Here is a 19,487-nt window from a genome sequence, read left to right on the forward strand (position 1 = left end):
CCCTAGACTTACAATCCAACTGTGGAAACCCTCGTAAATGATTACAAGATATTAAATCTTCCGTCATTAATTCTGTCATTTCATAAAGATACTACTACTGCCTGCTAGTACAAAACCACAGTGCTGCAAGGATTTCTTCCAAAATTCTGACTCTGAAATGAAAACATGAACAAGGTGCATCCTGGGTCATTATCAAAACAACTGTGCATCAAATCTTTCACTTGTGTTGAATATTCAGTGGACTTCAGGCGTTTTCATAAGCTCCACTTGCAGTCATAATTAACTGTAATGATTGAAAATGATAATATTAAGTGTATGAATTCACTTTCTATTTTAATATTTATGAAAACTCAAATAATCCATTTTTATACAATGCAGGTAAATTTAAGAAATAAATGAATACAAATAAACTTACCACCTACCATCACTTTCTCGAAGAGCATCAATTCAAAATTTTACAACTGGCAAAGATGTTGTACAGCAAATCACACAGTTATGGATTCAACTATTGAGTATTTTACCCCAAGGCTGCCGTCGCTATCAGCAGGCAGGTTGCTCTCATATTTGGCAAGGACAGCAGCCAGGCCGCTCAGAGCCAGGATGGAGTTTCCCTGAACAACAGGACTATCCCTGACCAACACAAAGAACACCCTTTTGTTAGTACTGACTCTCAGAAGGCCAGTCTGATTGAATGCAATATGTCAAAGTGTATCCAACCATTTTGTTTCCTGTAAATCCAAAATGTAACAATCACAAGCAGGGGACTCACTTTGTAGCAGCTTTGATGACATCTGCCAGCTGATCTCTGGTCCTGAGAGAGATGAGAAAAAGAGATGGAAAGATGAGAAAGAGAAGAACAATGAAAAAACAAAAGAGTGATTTCTGCATCATCAAGGTATGAAAAGAGGATCTTTCTTTCCTAATGCAATAAAGTATGAACAGTAGCGAGCACTCAAAGACAGTAAGAAACACTGTCTCCTTTCATCTCACACCAGTGCATCAGTCAGCTGGCTGCTTAAGATGTTTTTTCTGGTAAGATGTGTGCTTGTGTAACTTAAATAATTCAGAAAAAAGTATCAGTGTGTCAGGTAAAGTGAAACACTATTGACAGAAAGTCATTGTTTGGTCTGTAATGTACCCCTTAATACATATTACTGCTGAACCTGATTTAGTAGCAAGCTACTTTTGCATGTGTCTGTGTGTGTGTGTGTGACACACGCCCATGTGTTTCCACCGTACAAAAGGGAACTCACAATATCCTTGATACGAGCGCTGCCATCTTGTGAGACAGAGTTGTGCAGTAGTGATTACATGGTGGAGCCTCAGTATGGAGTTCAGATGTCAATCATGAAGTTTCATCCCCCTTTTTATAGCATCAAATAACTATTCAAAACCAACCTTACTTAAATGAACACTTGAACATAGATCAGTGTGATAAGAAGTATCTAAAATGACAAAAATCATCTCTGGGTTTTTAGTTTGGCCCATGTCCTATCTGCTACTATGGAGGGGGAGAAGTTTATGAGTTGTCCTGCAGCCAGCTATCAGGGGGCAATCAAGATGTTTAGACTTCACTTTTGAGGAGCTCTCATGCCATCCATCTTTCTATACAATCATACAGGTAGTAGTAAATCTGCCTAAATGATTCTCACCACAGCCAGGCACAGTGTTGTTTATACTGCAGCTCCTGTGGGTTCTCTTTGCCTTGTTTCTGCTGCATCTCCAAATCCGCACGTCGACCCTCAAGACAGACACAAATAAAACAAGGAAACAAGGGTTAACTTTACTATGCAGGACATCGAATTCATTTTATCAAACTGAAAGAAAGACTTTGACAAAAATGCTTTTTTAGGTTGTAGTGTCTCATTATATGATGTCACATATTTACTTTTATATTGTTGAAACACTTGCTATTAAAATGTTTTTCATTAATTTCATCTGCCCTGGAAAACATTTCCTTTCTAGAGCCACATGTAGTACTGATCAGGGACTAGAGTCTTTCAATAAATAAGCAATCAATTGCCAGAGGAAGAAACCTGTATAACCGCATGGAAAGTTCGGCTCATGAAACCTCTCCAGGCTTGGGGCAGGAGGAGAGCACGGTGCCATTCAGAGGGTTGAATGTTCACCTACACATCAAAAACAACAAGCAGGAGGTTTTTTTTGTTGCTAACTGCTAAAATCAAAGTGGAGTGTGATAATCAGAGGACGACAGGCTTAGACATACTTCATGAATGAGGGCTGCCAAGATTTGCTGGTAGCTGCGGCTGCGGCTTACGAGGAAACGAGTGATTGGTCTCCCGTCACGATCTGTCTGCACAGGCAGCTCGTAACACAGCAACAGTCCAGCTGCAGACACACACAGAAACACACAAAATTAGCTGTAGCAGGTTTCTAACTGCGAACATACTGGCTGTGTGAAAAGAATAAAAAAAAACATTAAATAAAGTCTATTGTTCAGGACATTGATAATCAGACATTCTCTGAATGCAAAACAGGTGACATAAAGTCAAATGCTAACAGTCTGGCCTGCCAGGAACATATACAATCATTCACCAAGCTAGCAAGCTTGTGCATTTGCAAGTTTGGTCTCAGACCAATAGGCTCATATAGTTTGTTCAAGCAATGTTATTTGTACCTGACTCCTTGCACCTGTCCATTAACTGTCTAGAAAATATATCTCTTTTGTGGAGCAGTTAATACTGGAGTAAAACACTGTATGGTTCAAAGCATCTACGACAGCTCAGTCTGTTTTGGAGAATCTTGCTCTCCACTCTCATTCCAGAATCTGTGAATGTAATCATTTATTATTATTTCCAGAGTTCAACCGTAGGACACACGATGAAATGGAGGCTTCAAGTTTCCACACCACACTTGTGTACGCTGAATATTGGACCAGAACCACAATCATGCTCATAGGCACTGCATCTTAAAACGGGATTTTCAGAGAGAAGAAGAAAATTTGTAACATATTCAGCAATGAATGTCAAAACAGCCTTCTAGTATCAGGCTCTGCACAAACACCATTATACACAGTGAAGCTCAAACATTCAATGGTAGGAACAAGAAGAAAAACACAGTTTGGACTAAAGTGGGGCTTTAACTTGTCTTGTGATTTATTTTAAAGCCACTATAATTATGTTTGGGAAACATCTGCTCTTATTCCTGACATAATTTCTTATGTCAAATTTGGTGGGGTCGCAGTAGTTGAGGGTGGACACAATAATAAAAACACCTGTTAAATATAATTACAAATATGTCCATTAAGAAAGCAAAAAAAAAAAAAGTACCATCCAAAGCTGTATATACATAGGGGGTGGATTAGTCACCTGCTAGGCCAGGCTTCAGCCCGGGCTGCTTGTTTTTCTCGTATGTTTTCAGTATGAATGATGGAATTCCTGCCACTGTTTTTCCCTGGTCTGAGCGTAGGTTCCCACCCCTCAGGGCAGAGAAGTATACCCCCCGAGGCATCTGGCTCATCTCCTGCTTCACCAGTGACGTTAGGAAGAGCTCAAATGCTGAGAAGAGAAAGAGTGTCAAGGTGAGCATCTGTAAGAAGGAGCTCTAAAATTACTGTGAGGCTGAAGTGCTATGATTCAACATTTCAACTTCCCAGAATTGTAGGCAAAGACAGATAATGACAGACGGTGATAATGAAAGACAATCACAACAATAGACGGGACTGCCCTTAAACCAACCCTATCAAAATGATCCCTCAGTGGTTTCCCACCATGAACACTGCTAACTGTGCCTGGCATCGGTGAACACAGCATAGCACCATTATGAAACATGATCTTGGCCACAACATGAGAGTAGTTTTGTCATTTTACCAGGCAGAACAGATGAGGGGGTGAGAACCATCAGCTTCACATAAGATGAACCTGGGATGGAGAGATCCTTCTCTTCTTCCTCTTTCTCATTCCCCTGTTGATCCTCCTCATTTTCAGGGTGCTTTATATCTGGTCTGGCCTACAGAGCAGACAGAGCAGCAACAACAACAGATACAACAGAACACAATGTAAACAGATAATCAAAGTTTAATTAAATTTCAGGTGTATTCACTGTTTAGGTTTTTGAGTTTTTTTTTTTTTATATATAATGATGACATGTTCAACCAACATTGAGGAAACAGAAAACTAAAAATTTAACTCATAGGAAATTAGGAGCTAAATTTCAGACCTTTCTGGGCAGTCTAAAGTGAATTACAGCACAGAATGTTGAAGAGAGTAATGTTATCATTGTTATTTTTTTCTCTAATTTGGACCTAACAATTCTACAGTCAGTGTTATTCATGGCTCTGTGAGGCTGTATTTAGCCACAGCTGTGTTTTGAATTGAATGCTAACATCAGCATGCCAACATGCTCACAATGACAATGACAGTGCAATGATAAAGTTAAACAGGTGTAACGGTTTTGCCATGTCCGCTATCCCATGTTAGCATGTTAGCACTTGGTAACTAGCAATAAACACAAAGCATAATTAAGGCTGGAGTGAAAATCATCAGTTGTTGTAAATATCTGTCCAAAACAAATAATTAGACAAATAATCATTGACCCACTGGCTATGCCAGAGGAAATGTTAGGTGATCGGAAAATCATCTGAAAGTTTATAAGACTTGACAGACCGCCATGGTCATCCCTGGAGCTATCCTGCTAAATTGAATAAAAAGTTGCAACCACAAGCGCAAAAAAAACTGCACTAATTAACTCATAGTGTTATAAGGTTATACAATTAGGTCCATATATATCGTTTAAATTAGTAATGGGTATAAGATTTTGGCATTTGGCCTGTGCACAACACCACACAGAATATGAAATGAATCAAGATGTGAGTGAAGACTTTGAGCTTTAATTCAAGGGATTTGAAAAAAGTGTGGCACTAAGCATTTAGGAACATTCTTAAAACGAAGGAATTAACTGCCAAGTTCAGCAACACCAAAAGGCCTGGAAAACAACTAAAGCGGATGACCACAGAATTCTCATTGGTGAACCAAAAAACCCTTTCATGTCAAGAACACTCTTGAGGAGATAGACGCAGTGGCGGTTCTACATTGAATTACTCCCCGGGCAAGACGACCTCCGAGTGCCGCCACCCCTCCCCTCACCCCTAATTGCAATTAAAACAGGAAAAAAAAGACAATTAACACAATTCTGCACAAAACAGTATACGTTATCAAAACTTAAAAAAATACACCCTATATACATAAATGTGGCAAAAATATATACAATCAGATATATAAAACAAACACCCATCAATCCATTTTCTATACCGCTTATCTGTCAGGGTCGAGGGGGGGCTGGAGCCTATCCCTATAAAACTAACAATGATATAAAATATTAAGAATAATATACAAATAAAATATAGAATAAATATTCTAAATAACCCAAATCCTTCATCACACAAATAACACACTAAAGAAAATCTAATCATTACACTATTGCACTAAGAAGAGAAAACACAAACACAAACTAAAACCTGACCTTTCCGGCCTTCCTTGATGCAAAATCCAATTCTCCAATTCTATGCATGGCACACTTTTAGTTATGACTGGTTAAACTATGTTTTGTCACAAAATAGAGTTGTAGCAAATAGCAAATGTTCATCTTTGAAACTACCTACACAAATGAAAATTCTGTTGGCTAATTACAGGACCCAACGTGATGGGTATAAATAATAACTGAACTTGTAACAGTTTTGTTGCAAAGCACAACCTTATGGTGAAATTAGATCTGGTGTTTGTTAAGATGAATTACTGTTGTATAAGCACAGCAAGCATCATAGCAAGAAGGCTAACAAACATATACCACAAATTAACATTAGCCCTTCATTCATGACATGGATACTGTAATCATACAGAGAGAACATCACTTCATCTTTTGCTCGCTTCACCTCTCCTTCTTTTCTGTTTTTCCTAAATTGGGCACCTGATGGCTTTGACCTTTTTCTGTCCATCTCTGCGTTTACTCGGCACTCGACAATCAACAAATTTCCCAACGCTGTCACTCAGGACCAGCAGTCAAGACCAAACCAATTCACCTTGGTGACCACATAATCGTTTTGTATTACCTATTTTTATTTGGCCATTTCACACAGAAAAACAAAAATGTGCAGGAATTATAGGACTGTATTTATAATGTTATGAATGAAATGTACGTTCTATGGAAGAAAGTCAAGGTGTGACTGATTTTATACAGTGGATTCCCCCCTGCCCGTTCAATTTGGGAGAGACCCACCCAGGGGTGAACTGCCCCCCGCCCCTTTCCTTTTCTCACGCACAGCTTCAGTGCACGGCACCTTCTAAGCAAGCAGGTGCGCCTGCAGCTGCAGGGGGCGCCAATTTGCTGATTCTCCACACGGTAATATCACAAATAATAGAAAACCATGTAGCGCGCTTTTTTCTGTTTTTCAAGCGCTCGTGCCGCCCCCCTTGTGTCATGAAATAATGGTGCCCCGATTTGACCGTGCCTAGAACCTCTACTGGATAGACGTGTTATTGTCAAAGTCTACAGTCAAGAGATAGAATTGTGAATATAAAGACAGAGGCTTCACAACAAGATGCAAACCACTGGTAATGCTCAACAACAGAAAGGCCAGGTTAGACTGTACCAGAAAAAGGAAACAACTCATGATCCATAGCATACAAAATCACCTGTCAGACATAGTGGAGGCTGTATTATGGGATGGGCATGTGCGGTAATGGAACTGGGGCACTGGTATTTATTGATGACCTGGCTGCTGATAAAAGTAACAGGATGCATTCTGAAGTGTTTAGGGCTTAGGGCAAGGTGTTTACTCTCTGTTCAGATTATGCCAAATGATGAAAACTGATAGGACGCTGCTTCATATTGCAGATGGATAATGACCCAAAACAGACAAAGAAATGGGATATTCTTAGCCAAGGCAGTCAGCTGATCTGAGTATGTTTTTCACTTACTGAAGACAAGACTGAAAGCAAAAAGAACGACAAACAAGCAATAGCTGAAGGCAGCTGCAGTAAAGGCCTGGCAAAGCATCCCAAAGGAGAAAAGGATTCTCATCCGAGTATTAAAAACAATCCTTATTGTTTGTTTCAGATTTAATGTAAAAATTAATGTAATGTAACATGCAACATTGCAAAATGAATGTGGTGGTGTACAGATGCCAAATGCCAAACAATTTCTACTTGTCCCAAAATATATGGACCTAACTGTCCATGCTTTACACATGTTAAGATATTTCAGTAACTTCCAAGACCTGAAATTTGGACAGTTTATTGTAAAATATCTTTTCCTGCAAATACCCAGTGAAAACTTAAAGTAATATTGAAGATGAAATACAAAGATTTCTATATCATAACCATTTTCCACATAATGATATGCATGGAATTCTTGGAAAGAAAATTAACATAAGTTTAGAAAACCTTTTAATGCAGAATGTAAAATGATAGACTTAGACTGATAGGGGAGCACAGCAGGACTCTTACTGCCTCAGGAAGGAGGTTTACTGTGTGGACGGTTTCAGGAAAATCTGCCAAAGCCCTATAGCCACAGCTGGCCACTTCTGGATCCTGTTGCAGCAAACACAAACACAGTATTTACACAGAAGGTCTGTACATAAAGAGATGAATCCACATTTGACATACAGTCACAATGTAGGAGGGGTAGAAGCTGTTTTACTACACTTTACTTAAGCAAATTCAGAATGTATTGGGTAATCAATTCAGTAACTGCCTTCCCTAAGGTTAAGAAGTTAATTATATGCAAGTCAGTCATCTGATATTTTGTCTCATTCATTTTTAAGTTATATACGGCACACCTTTTGCAGCAACGGCAATGTTTTATCAACCAAAACAATCAATAATAAACAGTATTCTAAATAATTCATCAAAACCTTTGAAAATTCTGCAATTAATAGCAAAAATCTTCAGTCAAGGTAAAGCCAGACTACACACACACACACACACACACATCACATAGCGCTGATATCTTCAGTACACAGACCTTGCTCGCAGCATAATTCCAAAGAAAGCTGACCACTTCCCCTTTCAGTTTCTGAAAAAAAAAACAGAGATTAAAAAAAATATTATTTAAAGCAACAATAATTTAAAAAAAATCCGTCTGCAAATTGTGGCTCTTAGAAAGTAAACAAATTATATATAGAAAAAGAGATTTAAGACTCACTAAAGATAAGCTGTTCTTCCTTTTAGCCAGTGCTAATTGTAAGTTACAAACTGAGTTTCAGCCTCCTAGTGATCATCACCAGCTGAAGGACTTAATCCTTAGCATTAGACACCAAGCGGCATTCATTGCTGTTTGTTGCTCATATATAAGTCAAATATACGAACACTGAAGCAAACATCAAGATGGATGGAGAGGAAGTGGTACTCCTCTAAATCAGTTGAATCCCAGAAGGCCTGGAAAGATAGTCTACTGACATATGAAAAGGCCCTTCGTAAAGCCAGAACAGCTTATTATTCATCATTAATAGTCATTAAGGACGTCTTTTACTTGATTGGCGTTTCCTTCTTAGATCAAATCAACTTGTCTTTAACAACAGGTTATGTACCACAGGCGTTTAAAACTGCTGCTATCAGACCTTTGCTTAAAAAACCTTCACTTGGCCCAGACATCTTAACAAACTATAGGCTGATATCCAACGTCCCATTTTTGTCTAAAATACCTGAAAGTGTGGTTGCAAGTCAGAATTATATGTTGTAGCATTAGTTTTTATTGTTCAATAATTAGTGTAATTTCTGACACGACCACTGGGAGCTGTTAGAAACAGACAGGAAGACACAAAAACATCAAAACAAATCTCCTGCATCAAACAGATGTTTTCATGCAGTAGATCAGATACCTCATACTCCTCTGCCTTGACAGTGAGCTGGGGAATCAGAGCCAAAAGTTCAGCTATGGCCCTGACCATCAGTGGACGGGAGTCACAGCTCAGCTCGGGCCCAAGACTTCTCCATGTTGAGATGATGTCCACTACCTGCAAAACAAGTCTCATAAAACTCTGTACCTGTGTTTACTGTACATGCAGCACATGGTTGTATCTGTGTGTGTCTGTGTGTGACCTCTGCTCGACACAGCTCCTGTAATCCTTGCAGGGCAAGGGCAGCAGGGGTTGCCATATCCGGTCTGGTGCACCGGTTTAGAGTGAGTGTAATGGCAGCCAGCATGTCACCTCCATGTTGGTAGGGCCTGACAAAGAACATACATGCAACGTATGATACCTAACATCCAACAATCATTTAGATCACAACATCTGGGCAACTAAGGTGGAAAACAACCTTAAAATTAGTCATTAAAGCAGAGACTACTCATTACGCCTGTTTCTATTTGTTCATGAGCCAATGAGGTGCTTTCAATTTTCATGAATTTTACAAATTAAACAGAATGTGTAACATCCACAACATATACAGTACACGTGCAGCTGACAAAGTAAGGTGGCATGGACAGAATCATGCAGCGCACAGAGGTGCAGAAACTGTACAAGAACAAAGTAAACACACTGATACCCAAGTATAGCATGATAATTCAGTACATTATATTGTTTGAGCAATCATTTGTAGATTTATCTTTAGATAGACATTGTCCTATTTTTAAGACTGAAGCTAAAATTGGTTACAGTTTATTTGTTAAGGAAAACCCTGGAGCTGCTACATTTTAACATTTAGACCATAGGAAACACATCAGACAGATGATTTCCCTTTACTCAGTTCTCTGTCAGTCCCGACTATATTCAATCACTCAGACCCGACATGTTCAAAAAACAAAAAAGCAACACTCCTTGTCACACTGCGTCCAGTGTGAGTGGTGCTCTGACCTCTCTCTGCAGATGTCCCTGAGGCAGGCGGCCCTGGCCAGAGTCTGCTCCCACTGGGTGTCCCTCCCCACCACCACCCTACTGTCCTGCTGGCCCAGCAGCCGCTGCAGCTCCGGGTAAATTCGATCCTTACAGGAAGGAGCATCAGAAGAAGTCAGTTGAGAGCGAACAAAAAGACAACACAGGAAAGATATGAAAGAATAAAGAAGGCCTACATATATTAATATGATGATTGCAATGACCATTTATTATTAGAGACCTGTTTCTTCCAAAGAGCAGTCATGAGGCGCATTGCCACTGCTCTCAGTTTAGGGGTGCTGGCCAGGATGTGAAGAGTCTGCAGCACCATGGGGACGCAGAGCTGGAACATTAAAGCACATGGCATGTGTTAATGGTTAAGATTATCTGAAATGAGCTTTCTGCAAATTCTCATAGACCTGAATATAATGAGATCTTTATATCCACACTAAAAATTCTGTTTTAATAAAAAGAGCCTACAAACATGATGATTTGAAATAATGAAGGTATGAGGCATGGTTTGGAGAGAGCTGCAAAGTTTTGTGACCTGTGTTCTGAAGCAGAAAGTCAGAGCTGCTGGAAACTGAAGAAGCATGGACCATTAGTTTGTGGTAGTTTGTATATGTAGTATCTGTGATGAGGGAACCCACCGTGGCAACAAGCTTGCCACAGGAGGTATACACGACAGAGAAGTGACATGCAGCACTTTGCATTCCATGTTCTAAGATCTTTATAGAGTAGAGCCCAGAGGTACTCAGTACCTTATGAGTCCCGAGATTTGGCAGGCAGTTCAACACAGCATGAGCCTGCCCTGGATTCTTGACCTTCCCCAGTTTGAACAAAAGAACAGGAATCAGAGAAGGGACCTGTAGATAAACAATGAGAAAGGAAACAACCAAGTGATACAAGGGACAGTATTTATCAGTTATTTTGTCTCCTAATACATTTTTGATCCTACTTTTACTGTAGGACAAGGGGTGACAGTGTTATTTCAAATTTCTGAACTAAGGAAATTCCTGCTGTCCGTGCTGATACTTCATCCAGAGGTGTCCTCAGGAGATGAGAGGAGTCACCAGGAAATGGGGTTCAGGCATCAGCAATATTTCTCAAGAAGGCAGTCACAGTCACTGTTAAATTTGATTTTTATCTTTCTAGAAATCTGAATTTTTTGACACTGAACATTAAAGCCCTGTGTTAGATGCTTGTTTCTGCTGTAATACCTTCAGGACCACTGTAAAAATTAAATATTCATTTGTCTGAATATCATTTGTCATATAAAATATGAGTGTCCAATGCCTTAAATCTTTAAGTTACAACAATTGGAACCAAAAGTTTAATGTTTCAGTTCAGTCTCACATCTCTCCTCAAAGTCATTTCCGGCAGATGTTTCCAGTGAAAAAACACCAAATGGCAGAAAGACACAACAAAACATTAGCTGGAGAATGTAGTGGAAAAATTAGCAGCTATAGAGCCAGATATTTTTCTCAGGAGTTGATGGAGACCAAAGTAGTCAAAAGAAGAATGGACATACATCAGTATCAAGGACGAACATGTAAAAAGATGGATGCCAGGTCCCAATCGCTACCACTGTACAAAACTGAAGCCAAAACCTGACTGACCTGACTATGTCACATTTGTGCCTGAACCAACTGCAAGGAGCGCTCAATCATGTGCTGTCAATCATAATGTTTCATCCCCTTTTCATAGCTTTAAGTAATTAATTAAAACATATCAGAAAAATAAATGCTCTAACGTATAGCACTGTGATGAGAACTTCCTAAGATGACAAAAAACATCTGAGAAAAATTTACTTGATGTATACTTGATGTGTTTGGTTTATGTCTCACTTGCTAACACAGAGGGGGAGGGATTTATGACCCATACTGCAGACAGCCACTAGGGGGTGACACAGATCTTTATTTCACAGATGATGTTATCAAGCACAGATTAACTACGCCAGATTATTGGCTGTCCTACCTACCAGTCTCCACAAGGTCTGACCTATGGTCATGGACGTCTGAGTCCCAGCTCACACTCATTCACAGTAATTGATTGAAGTTTTATGGATACAAGTCAGAGGAATGAAGGACAATGCCAGGTTAACAGTCAGGTTAACAGTTATCACTCTCTTTAGAGCTGAGGTCAAAAGCGTCAAAAGGAACTAGTCAGGGTCCTTGGATGCATGTAGTCAACAGCTCTGCAGTGTAGCAGCCTTTAATTAACATAAAGCGCTTGCTGCTGCCCTGCACCTTGGTTGTTGCATAGCAACCACTTCACCTGAGAGTTAAAGAAGGGGCAGAGAAAAAGAAAATGGAGCTTTTACTTTAAGTCCCTGAAAGGTCTGCTCTAAACCACAAACTTCAACTCAATAAAACAATCCAATAAATCATAATAAATGAAAAATTATGATTAAATCATTTTTCCTCCCCGTTATAGTTACTTTTGTTATTACTCTCATATCTTGTAACACAGCGAGACTGCAAACCTTAAAAGGTGTTTCCAGTATTTGTTAGTGCAAAGAGGCAGGTGTGAGGTGCTGTGATTCAAATGTGCCAATAACCTTCTACCAAGACACCAAACGACCAGCACAAGTGGCACTCTGGGAGCAATTAGACCAACAGGGGAATACTCTGGCATCTAATGAGCCCAAGTAATGAGGAACCTATAGCACCATGTGATATTTCACATCATCATCTGGAGTTAGTGACTCCATTTACAGTCCCAGATGGTCAGAGGTAAGTCTGTCGGAGTAAGGATCTCTCTTTACACAAGTGCAGAAAATGCAGCAGATAATAATACATTTCAAAGCCAATAACACCTTTTGTACAAAAGATGTCAAAACTTCCAACATACTGTAAATGAAGCAATAAAAATCCAAGTGAGGCTGTCAGGCTGTCATTGACTTCTATTTCATTTAACATATCAAGAAAATCAAGTTGCAAAGATGACGTGGGTGGTGATTTTAGTAGATCTAACATTGTGTTCATTCCCCTTGTTGTACGAACAGTTGGCCTATGAGTGCATCATGGTCTACGAATGGGGGTGTCGTCTTCCTACAATGCTAGCTATCTACCTCTGTGAATACTACAGACTGAAAAAGTGATGACTAAAATGGCAACAAGTATGAATAAGATGGACACAGCAACACAGGTTGTTGTCAAAGAAACAAAGAACAACTCTAAAATTGACATATTATTAATATTATCAATCACAATATGGCAAAGTGCAATACCAAAAATGCAAAAGTTGGACATCTGAATATGGGATCTTAGGGAAAATGATCACTTCTGCATCAGATGTATTTGTCAGCCCCAGCGGTTAAAGCTTGGAAAAAACATAACTTTATTTGAAACAGGCTCATATTAGAGACAAGCCTTAATTTCTCTTTTTCCACAGCACTAAATCCATCTACTGTACCACAGACAGACTTATTATTTCGAGTCCCCTCTATTTTGCCATTTTTGGATAACCATTTCTGCTTCTATAAGTAATTGCCTGCATAGATATTTAATGTTAAAAGTATCTCAACTGGCAAAATCCCTCACCTCATGGTAAGCCTCCAATATGAAACAACAGCAGGAAGTGTTAACTTTGACTGTAGCTTCAAAACTACTACTACTACTACTACTACTACTCACATTTCAATACTAACTTTGAGTCAAATGACTTCATACTGTACACCTATTGAAAACTGCTGGATGTTATAATATATCTACCTGGCAGGGGTCGGCTGCAGCGATGGCCTGGCTTGTATTCAGAGCCAGCTGGCAGACGTCCTCCTGACCCGTGATGATGAGATGAGTCACAATGAGGCTGACAGAGCAGAGCTGGCGATGGCTTGACGATAGGGCAGAGCTGACAGACAGCAGCCAATCGGCTGCCGCTGCTGGGTTGTCTGCCAATTTGCGCAGTACGGACAGAGCCACACTGAGTTTGTTGTACCAGGAACTGAGAGGACGTGACAATGGTGGACCAGACTGATCAGAAGTAGAGAGCCAAAGAAATTAAATCAGCAAATGTGGATCTGTTACATGCTAAAATTATGATTAACACATAAAAAGCTAAATCAGCAACTAAAAAATGAACAAGTGAAAAATAACAATTCTATATTTCTGTAAACCCTAATTTGAGAGCTCCAGCAAGAGTGCCAACCTTTGAAAATTTCCACACTAATTTACTGTATGTCGGACTGTCAATGAACTGCATATGTGATTGTGATTGGTTAGTGAAGGCTAATACGGATATTATCAGAATGTTTTCATTTCATCATATCCTGAAGATGCTTGTTTCATGACCAGAAAGATTTGAGGAGCAGCCTTGAGGTTACCTGTCGTGTTTTATCAGGCTCTCTGCTGATGCAGCGAACCAGGCAGTGGGCCAAGTCCTGGTTGAGCCTGTGAGTCCGCCGGTCAGACAGCGGCTCGGTAAGGCTTGAGCAGGAGAGGAGCTGCAGCACAGGAAGAACCAGGATGGGACTCAACCAGGTCGACAGCTCAGCCTGCTCAGTGACTAAACTCAGGGCTGTGAGAGTGAGAGGAGAATGCCGGTTAAAAATTCATATGTACAAATTTTTTTAATCATGATGTGTTATGCACACAGGCATGATCATCACTACATCAAGCAATCATAAGTGAAATTGTCTAAAAGAGAAGATTTTAAGTGTAGGAGAGACTTGCATGGATAAAACTTTAAGAAGATGAGTGTCTTTGGTCTTTTGTTTGTTTTATTGAATACTTTCATTTGGAGGAGTTTGCAAGCTGGAGAGCTGAACAGTGTCTGCATTCACCAGTGGCCCACGTACAGGTCAGACCCTGATCTCTGTGAGCCACCGGACACTTGAAAGCTCTTGACAATGATGCACTTGTTACAGGTCAGATAATACCATGAGAATGGAGTCACAGTGTTAAGAACAGAAGAAGAAGAATCAGCTTTCTTGACAGTATATATGTTTTTACATACACACACTGAATTCGTTTTCTGCATTTGACCCATCCTTTGTTGAACACACACATGCAACACCCGGCAAATTACATGCAGTGAAACACACACAGGAGCAGTGGGCAGCATCAAGCGCCCGGGGAGCATACTGTGGGGGGGTTAAGTGCCTTGCTTAAGGGCTCATCAGCCGGCTAATGGAGGGGTGGGGACATTTTTTTCGCATTAATCACTCCACCACACCCAAATTTTTCCTGCCAGTCCGGTGGGAGAATCGAACTGGTGACCCTCCGATCACAAGCCGCTTCTCCAAACTCTACGCCACGGCTGCCCAGGAACAATGAAAATGCTGCTGTTAGTCTGACTTGAATTTGTTCCTGAATGACAAACTTTTCTAATCTCTACACTGTGACTCCCACCACTTCAAAATACATTTCGTCATGTCAGTGTTCATGTGAGCACTTGACATAAACAGGCTACTCTCACCTGGTCACCACCAAGGGGGTATTAAAATATACATTGCAAAATATTACTTCATGCTGAAGTAATATTGTGATATTTTGTCCAGGTGTAGCTAATAAGCTCTCAGTGATGATAATGGAATGTTTAATAAAAAGTAACTAACTTATGTGACTGTTTATCCTGGCATGAATGTCTCATCTTGTTACTGCAGTTTGAACAGTGGGCAGTGACATTAATCTAGGACATTATCATTCTGATTAATAATGGGTGGATGAAATAAGGTGAGGCCTCAGTCCACTAGGGGAGATGCAAAGTGCATGAAAAAGTGCATGAAAAGCACACCAACCTCAATGTTTACTGATGTTTGTATATTTAAATCCCCCATTATGTTGACAAGATCACTCAGAATCTGATTGTTTACAGATCCAAAAGGACAGTCCAGGTTCATACAGGGAAACAGTCTGTCCTCCTAAAAGAATCATGAGCTCCATCACTGCTGGCTAAATTTTTTTTTTTTTTTTTTTTTAAGTTGCTTTATTAATCCCAAGCTGGGAAATGACTTCTCTGCATTTAACCCATCACTGATTGAAACACAGACACACGCAACATGCAGTGAAACACACAGGAGCAGTGGGCTGCATCAAGCACCCGGGGAGCATATTGGGGGTTAAGTGACTTGCTCAAGGGTACATCAGCCGGCTAATAATTGGGGGTGGGGACATTATCACTCCATCACACTCAAATTTTTCCTGCCTGTCTGGTGGGGGAATCGAACCAGCGACCTTCCGATCACAAGCCCCTTCTCCAACCTCTAGGCCACGAAAATATTTCTTTCAGAAACAAAATGTTTATTTCCTCAGTCCTGTCAGGTTTATAACTCCAGCTTTTATCTTTGATGTTTATTGTTCATGATATTTGCCAATCCGTAGCTCACTAATAGACTTGTATTTATTTAAGAAGGTATTTACCCAGAGTGAGCAGGTCGCTCTGCTGAGATGCAGGGGCCTGGAGCAAGAGCAGGGCCACGCCCATCAAGAGCTCATCCAATGGCAGCTCCTACAAACAACAGTAAAGATTAGACGCAGCACGGTAATGTTCTGTGCTGTGTGCTGGCATGTGAGACACTGCTATTGATAATAACAGATAGAAAATAATAAACTAAAATGTTCTTGGACCTGTTGGCAGCTTGGCAGCAGCTGCTGTAACAAGCTGAGAAGGGGTCGACAGTCTCCATTTAAGTCAAGGCAACGCTGACAGGCACAAAGCAGCTGCAGGAGCAGCCCGACTCTCTCGGTCCTCCAGCTCTCCTCGGGGGCTGCCATGAGACCCTGAAGCAGAGCCTCTACGAATGCACACAGCTCCAGCACTGCCTCCACACTGTCCACCTGGCACCACACAGACAACACTACCGTTAAATGCTTTCATTTTTCCTGCCCCAAGCAGCAGACCACACTTTCCCTCATGATATACTATTGAAAGATATATTCAACCCAGCAAAGTTACTTCAGAGAGATAAAGTTCACTTGAGTGTTTTTTTCTTTACTTATTATTTATTTCATTCTTTTTTAAAAAATTCATTCATCAAATTTATTTATTATATTTGTGAGATTCTTTCATAGAAAAGTCTCTCTGTCATATGCTGAGGTGATTTTTTCTCTCTTTCACAGAAATGTTAAAGAATACAGATGTTTTCACACTGTGAGAGAAGCAATTCAACCCAATGACTAGTAGAAGTAACTAGTAAAAAAAATATTGTTTCTTTTTTATTTTTTGAACTGTGAAAATTATTGCTATATCCACTATGGATCATTATTTTAAACACCAGAAACACTACAAAGGTGAAAACATTGTAAAAAATAAAGTTTAACTTAAAATGGGACTGTGAAGCGAGTGGTGAACAGTGGCCTGACTGCTAACATGAACCATCACAAGCTAGTGGTCAACCCAGGCAAAGGCAGACTGTAGCAGCAACACTGCCGAGTGTACTGAACTGAGCAAACTTGTTTCTAATTGCTTTTAAATTCAACATCTCATTTGTAAGAGGAAGAGTGCGTTATTTAAGTTTCATGCTCCAGTCCCTGTGGACAGAGATGTCTCAGTTCAAGACACGAGGAGAAGACACTTAACAATCAAATTCTGTTTACTCTATTTTTTTATGACAATGGCCTTTTATGGATTACTCTCTAACTCCCCTCTACCATCAGTGTGTCACCTGCATGTGAGGCAGTAGTTGACAGAGGCAGTGCAGAAGGCTGTCGGACACTTGGGAGATCTGCTTTTGGTCCTTGTTCTGGAGGCCTGACCCAGCTCCTTGATGAATCGGCAGAAGCACCCTGAGGAGACTGTGTCGCAGAAGGGCATGCTGAGTTTGCCTCTGAGGTTCACAATACAGGTACTGCAGGAAGGGGACCAGCATGGAGATGTAGGCTGATTCATTTCTGCAGGACATATACAAATACTGTGTTAATAAGCAGCTCCAGGTCTTCAAAAAAGCAATCCAGTGGCTACATACTGTTGACTAATAATCTGCTTTCAAAGGTCAATAACACCTGATTGCATGTCAAACTGAAACTTAAGGACTTAAGCCTTGTACAGACATTACTGTATGTGGCATGGTGTCAAATATAATCAGTACAGCATAACAACAGCTGGCAGTGGCGTGGTGAGTTTTTTCAGCCTTTTTCAGTTTTGGGGTGCCCTTCACAGATGGCCCTGAAATGCATGCAGTGAGGGAGGGAGTGATTGGTTGGAGGGTCCAAGGCCAGTGTTGCAGCCATACTAACCTGTCAGCAGCCTGCTGAATGAAGTCATCAATCTCCAGCAGCAGAACTGGCCAGCAGTCCACTCGGTTCTCCAGGGCTGTGATGTATGGGTGAGGGCTGCTCCTGCAAAACAATGGGTCAGAGCAAAGGCCATGTTCATCTCACAGACCCAGTCTCCAAATTCTCTCAGTGAAGTTCTAAAGAATCACTGAAGTGATCAAACATCTTGAGGAATATGAATCTTTGAACCAATTCCATGGTAATCCATTCATTGTGGGTGGAGACATTTCACTTTCACCTCAAAAACCTAATTTCATGTGGCACTGGAGGACGAGTAGTCACTTAAACAGTGTCAGGAGACCTTATGTACCAACATTAAAGGCAATACAATTAATAGCTGTTCAGCCATTTAACAATTTTGTGCACATCCAACATCTAGTAGATGTTTATATACTGTAGAACCGTGATCACCAGCAAGCAGCTTGTGTGCAACACTTGGCTCACTAAAGCTTCCCATCCAATGTGCAGAGTATATATGAATTCAGAAAATGTGTTCATCTAACATCACTCACCAATGGAAGAGGCTCAGTAAGTCAATTATCTGGCTAACCCTTGGCAACAAACCAAAAACTGTGATTCATAGTTCACCCATTCTACAGAATCAGATTATTCTCCAACCCCATGCTCTTTATACTGTGAAGCCATGATCCAACCGCCCAGCTCCCAGTCTGGCCATTCCCTGGGGCTGACAGCAGAGCTCTGGCCGGACAGCAGGAGGTAACTGAAGAGTTGTCAGAGATGTCTTTGTTGAGATAAGGACTCATTCATTTGTCTCTGTCTCCGAATTTAGTGAGTATCTATGAAGTATTTATTTATCAATATGGATTTCACTGTCAGTTCACACCAATATAGGCTAGTAAAAATTATTATAGCAAATTTTAATTAAAGAGTTAGCTAAGAATTGAAGAGTGGTCTAGACCTGCTCTAATTGGAAAGTGTCATCAGATAACTTAACTGTTAATTGGCGCTATATAAATAAACAATTGAATTACATTAAAAAGAACATTAACATCTCACTCTGTTGAAGGTGATGGAACTATGGAAACATTCAGTCAGAGTCCAATGTAATATGTCTGGGACATCACTAATATTCACCTCATGATATTCAGCAAACATAAATATCATGAAGTGATTTTTTTTTATTATTATTTGCAAAAAAATAGCAATTTAATACTAAATATTTCTCAGTACCACCACTGCCAAGGTCTCTATCCTCCCCCTGTCCTGTGCTGTGAGCATAAACAATGGACAGCCTCTATTACTCTTCAGTTTGCAAACCCATTAAGTCCAGACAAAACACTGAGGTCAAATCCAAGTCTCTGTATTTTTTACGGTCCCTGCCCACCAACAGGTCAAAGGTTAACACAACAGGGATGGGGTGTCTCTGTGTGTGCATGTATGTGTGGGCAATGAACACCTCCATCAGGTTCACTTAACCAATG

The 19,487-nt window shown here is 40.3% G+C and overlaps 1 protein-coding gene across 3 annotated transcripts in view; it reads right to left on the reverse strand.

The window, feature by feature from the left end:
• The window catches only part of focad (focadhesin), a 52,699-nt gene that overhangs the window by 17,859 nt on the left and 15,353 nt on the right, over window positions 1-19,487 (reverse strand). For all 3 annotated transcript variants that reach the window (XM_046379815.1, XM_046379814.1, XM_046379813.1), the window contains 20 exons: window positions 18,007-18,108; window positions 17,436-17,661; window positions 16,399-16,608; window positions 16,192-16,279; window positions 14,154-14,347; window positions 13,543-13,803; window positions 10,588-10,692; window positions 10,068-10,169; window positions 9,809-9,936; window positions 9,057-9,183; window positions 8,837-8,971; window positions 7,981-8,031; window positions 7,464-7,547; window positions 3,831-3,969; window positions 3,330-3,518; window positions 2,228-2,349; window positions 2,037-2,129; window positions 1,653-1,741; window positions 770-811; window positions 522-630 (listed from right to left, as the gene is read on the reverse strand). In XM_046379815.1, coding sequence (XP_046235771.1) covers window positions 522-630; window positions 770-811; window positions 1,653-1,741; window positions 2,037-2,129; window positions 2,228-2,349; window positions 3,330-3,518; window positions 3,831-3,969; window positions 7,464-7,547; window positions 7,981-8,031; window positions 8,837-8,971; window positions 9,057-9,183; window positions 9,809-9,936; window positions 10,068-10,169; window positions 10,588-10,692; window positions 13,543-13,803; window positions 14,154-14,347; window positions 16,192-16,279; window positions 16,399-16,608; window positions 17,436-17,661; window positions 18,007-18,108 — 2,596 coding nt within the window. The remainder of the gene's footprint in view (window positions 1-521; window positions 631-769; window positions 812-1,652; window positions 1,742-2,036; window positions 2,130-2,227; window positions 2,350-3,329; window positions 3,519-3,830; window positions 3,970-7,463; window positions 7,548-7,980; window positions 8,032-8,836; window positions 8,972-9,056; window positions 9,184-9,808; window positions 9,937-10,067; window positions 10,170-10,587; window positions 10,693-13,542; window positions 13,804-14,153; window positions 14,348-16,191; window positions 16,280-16,398; window positions 16,609-17,435; window positions 17,662-18,006; window positions 18,109-19,487) is intronic.

The sequence above is a fragment of the Scatophagus argus genome, chromosome 23 (assembly GCF_020382885.2).
Source record: "Scatophagus argus isolate fScaArg1 chromosome 23, fScaArg1.pri, whole genome shotgun sequence".
In the NCBI taxonomy this organism is placed as follows: Eukaryota; Metazoa; Chordata; class Actinopteri; family Scatophagidae; genus Scatophagus; species Scatophagus argus.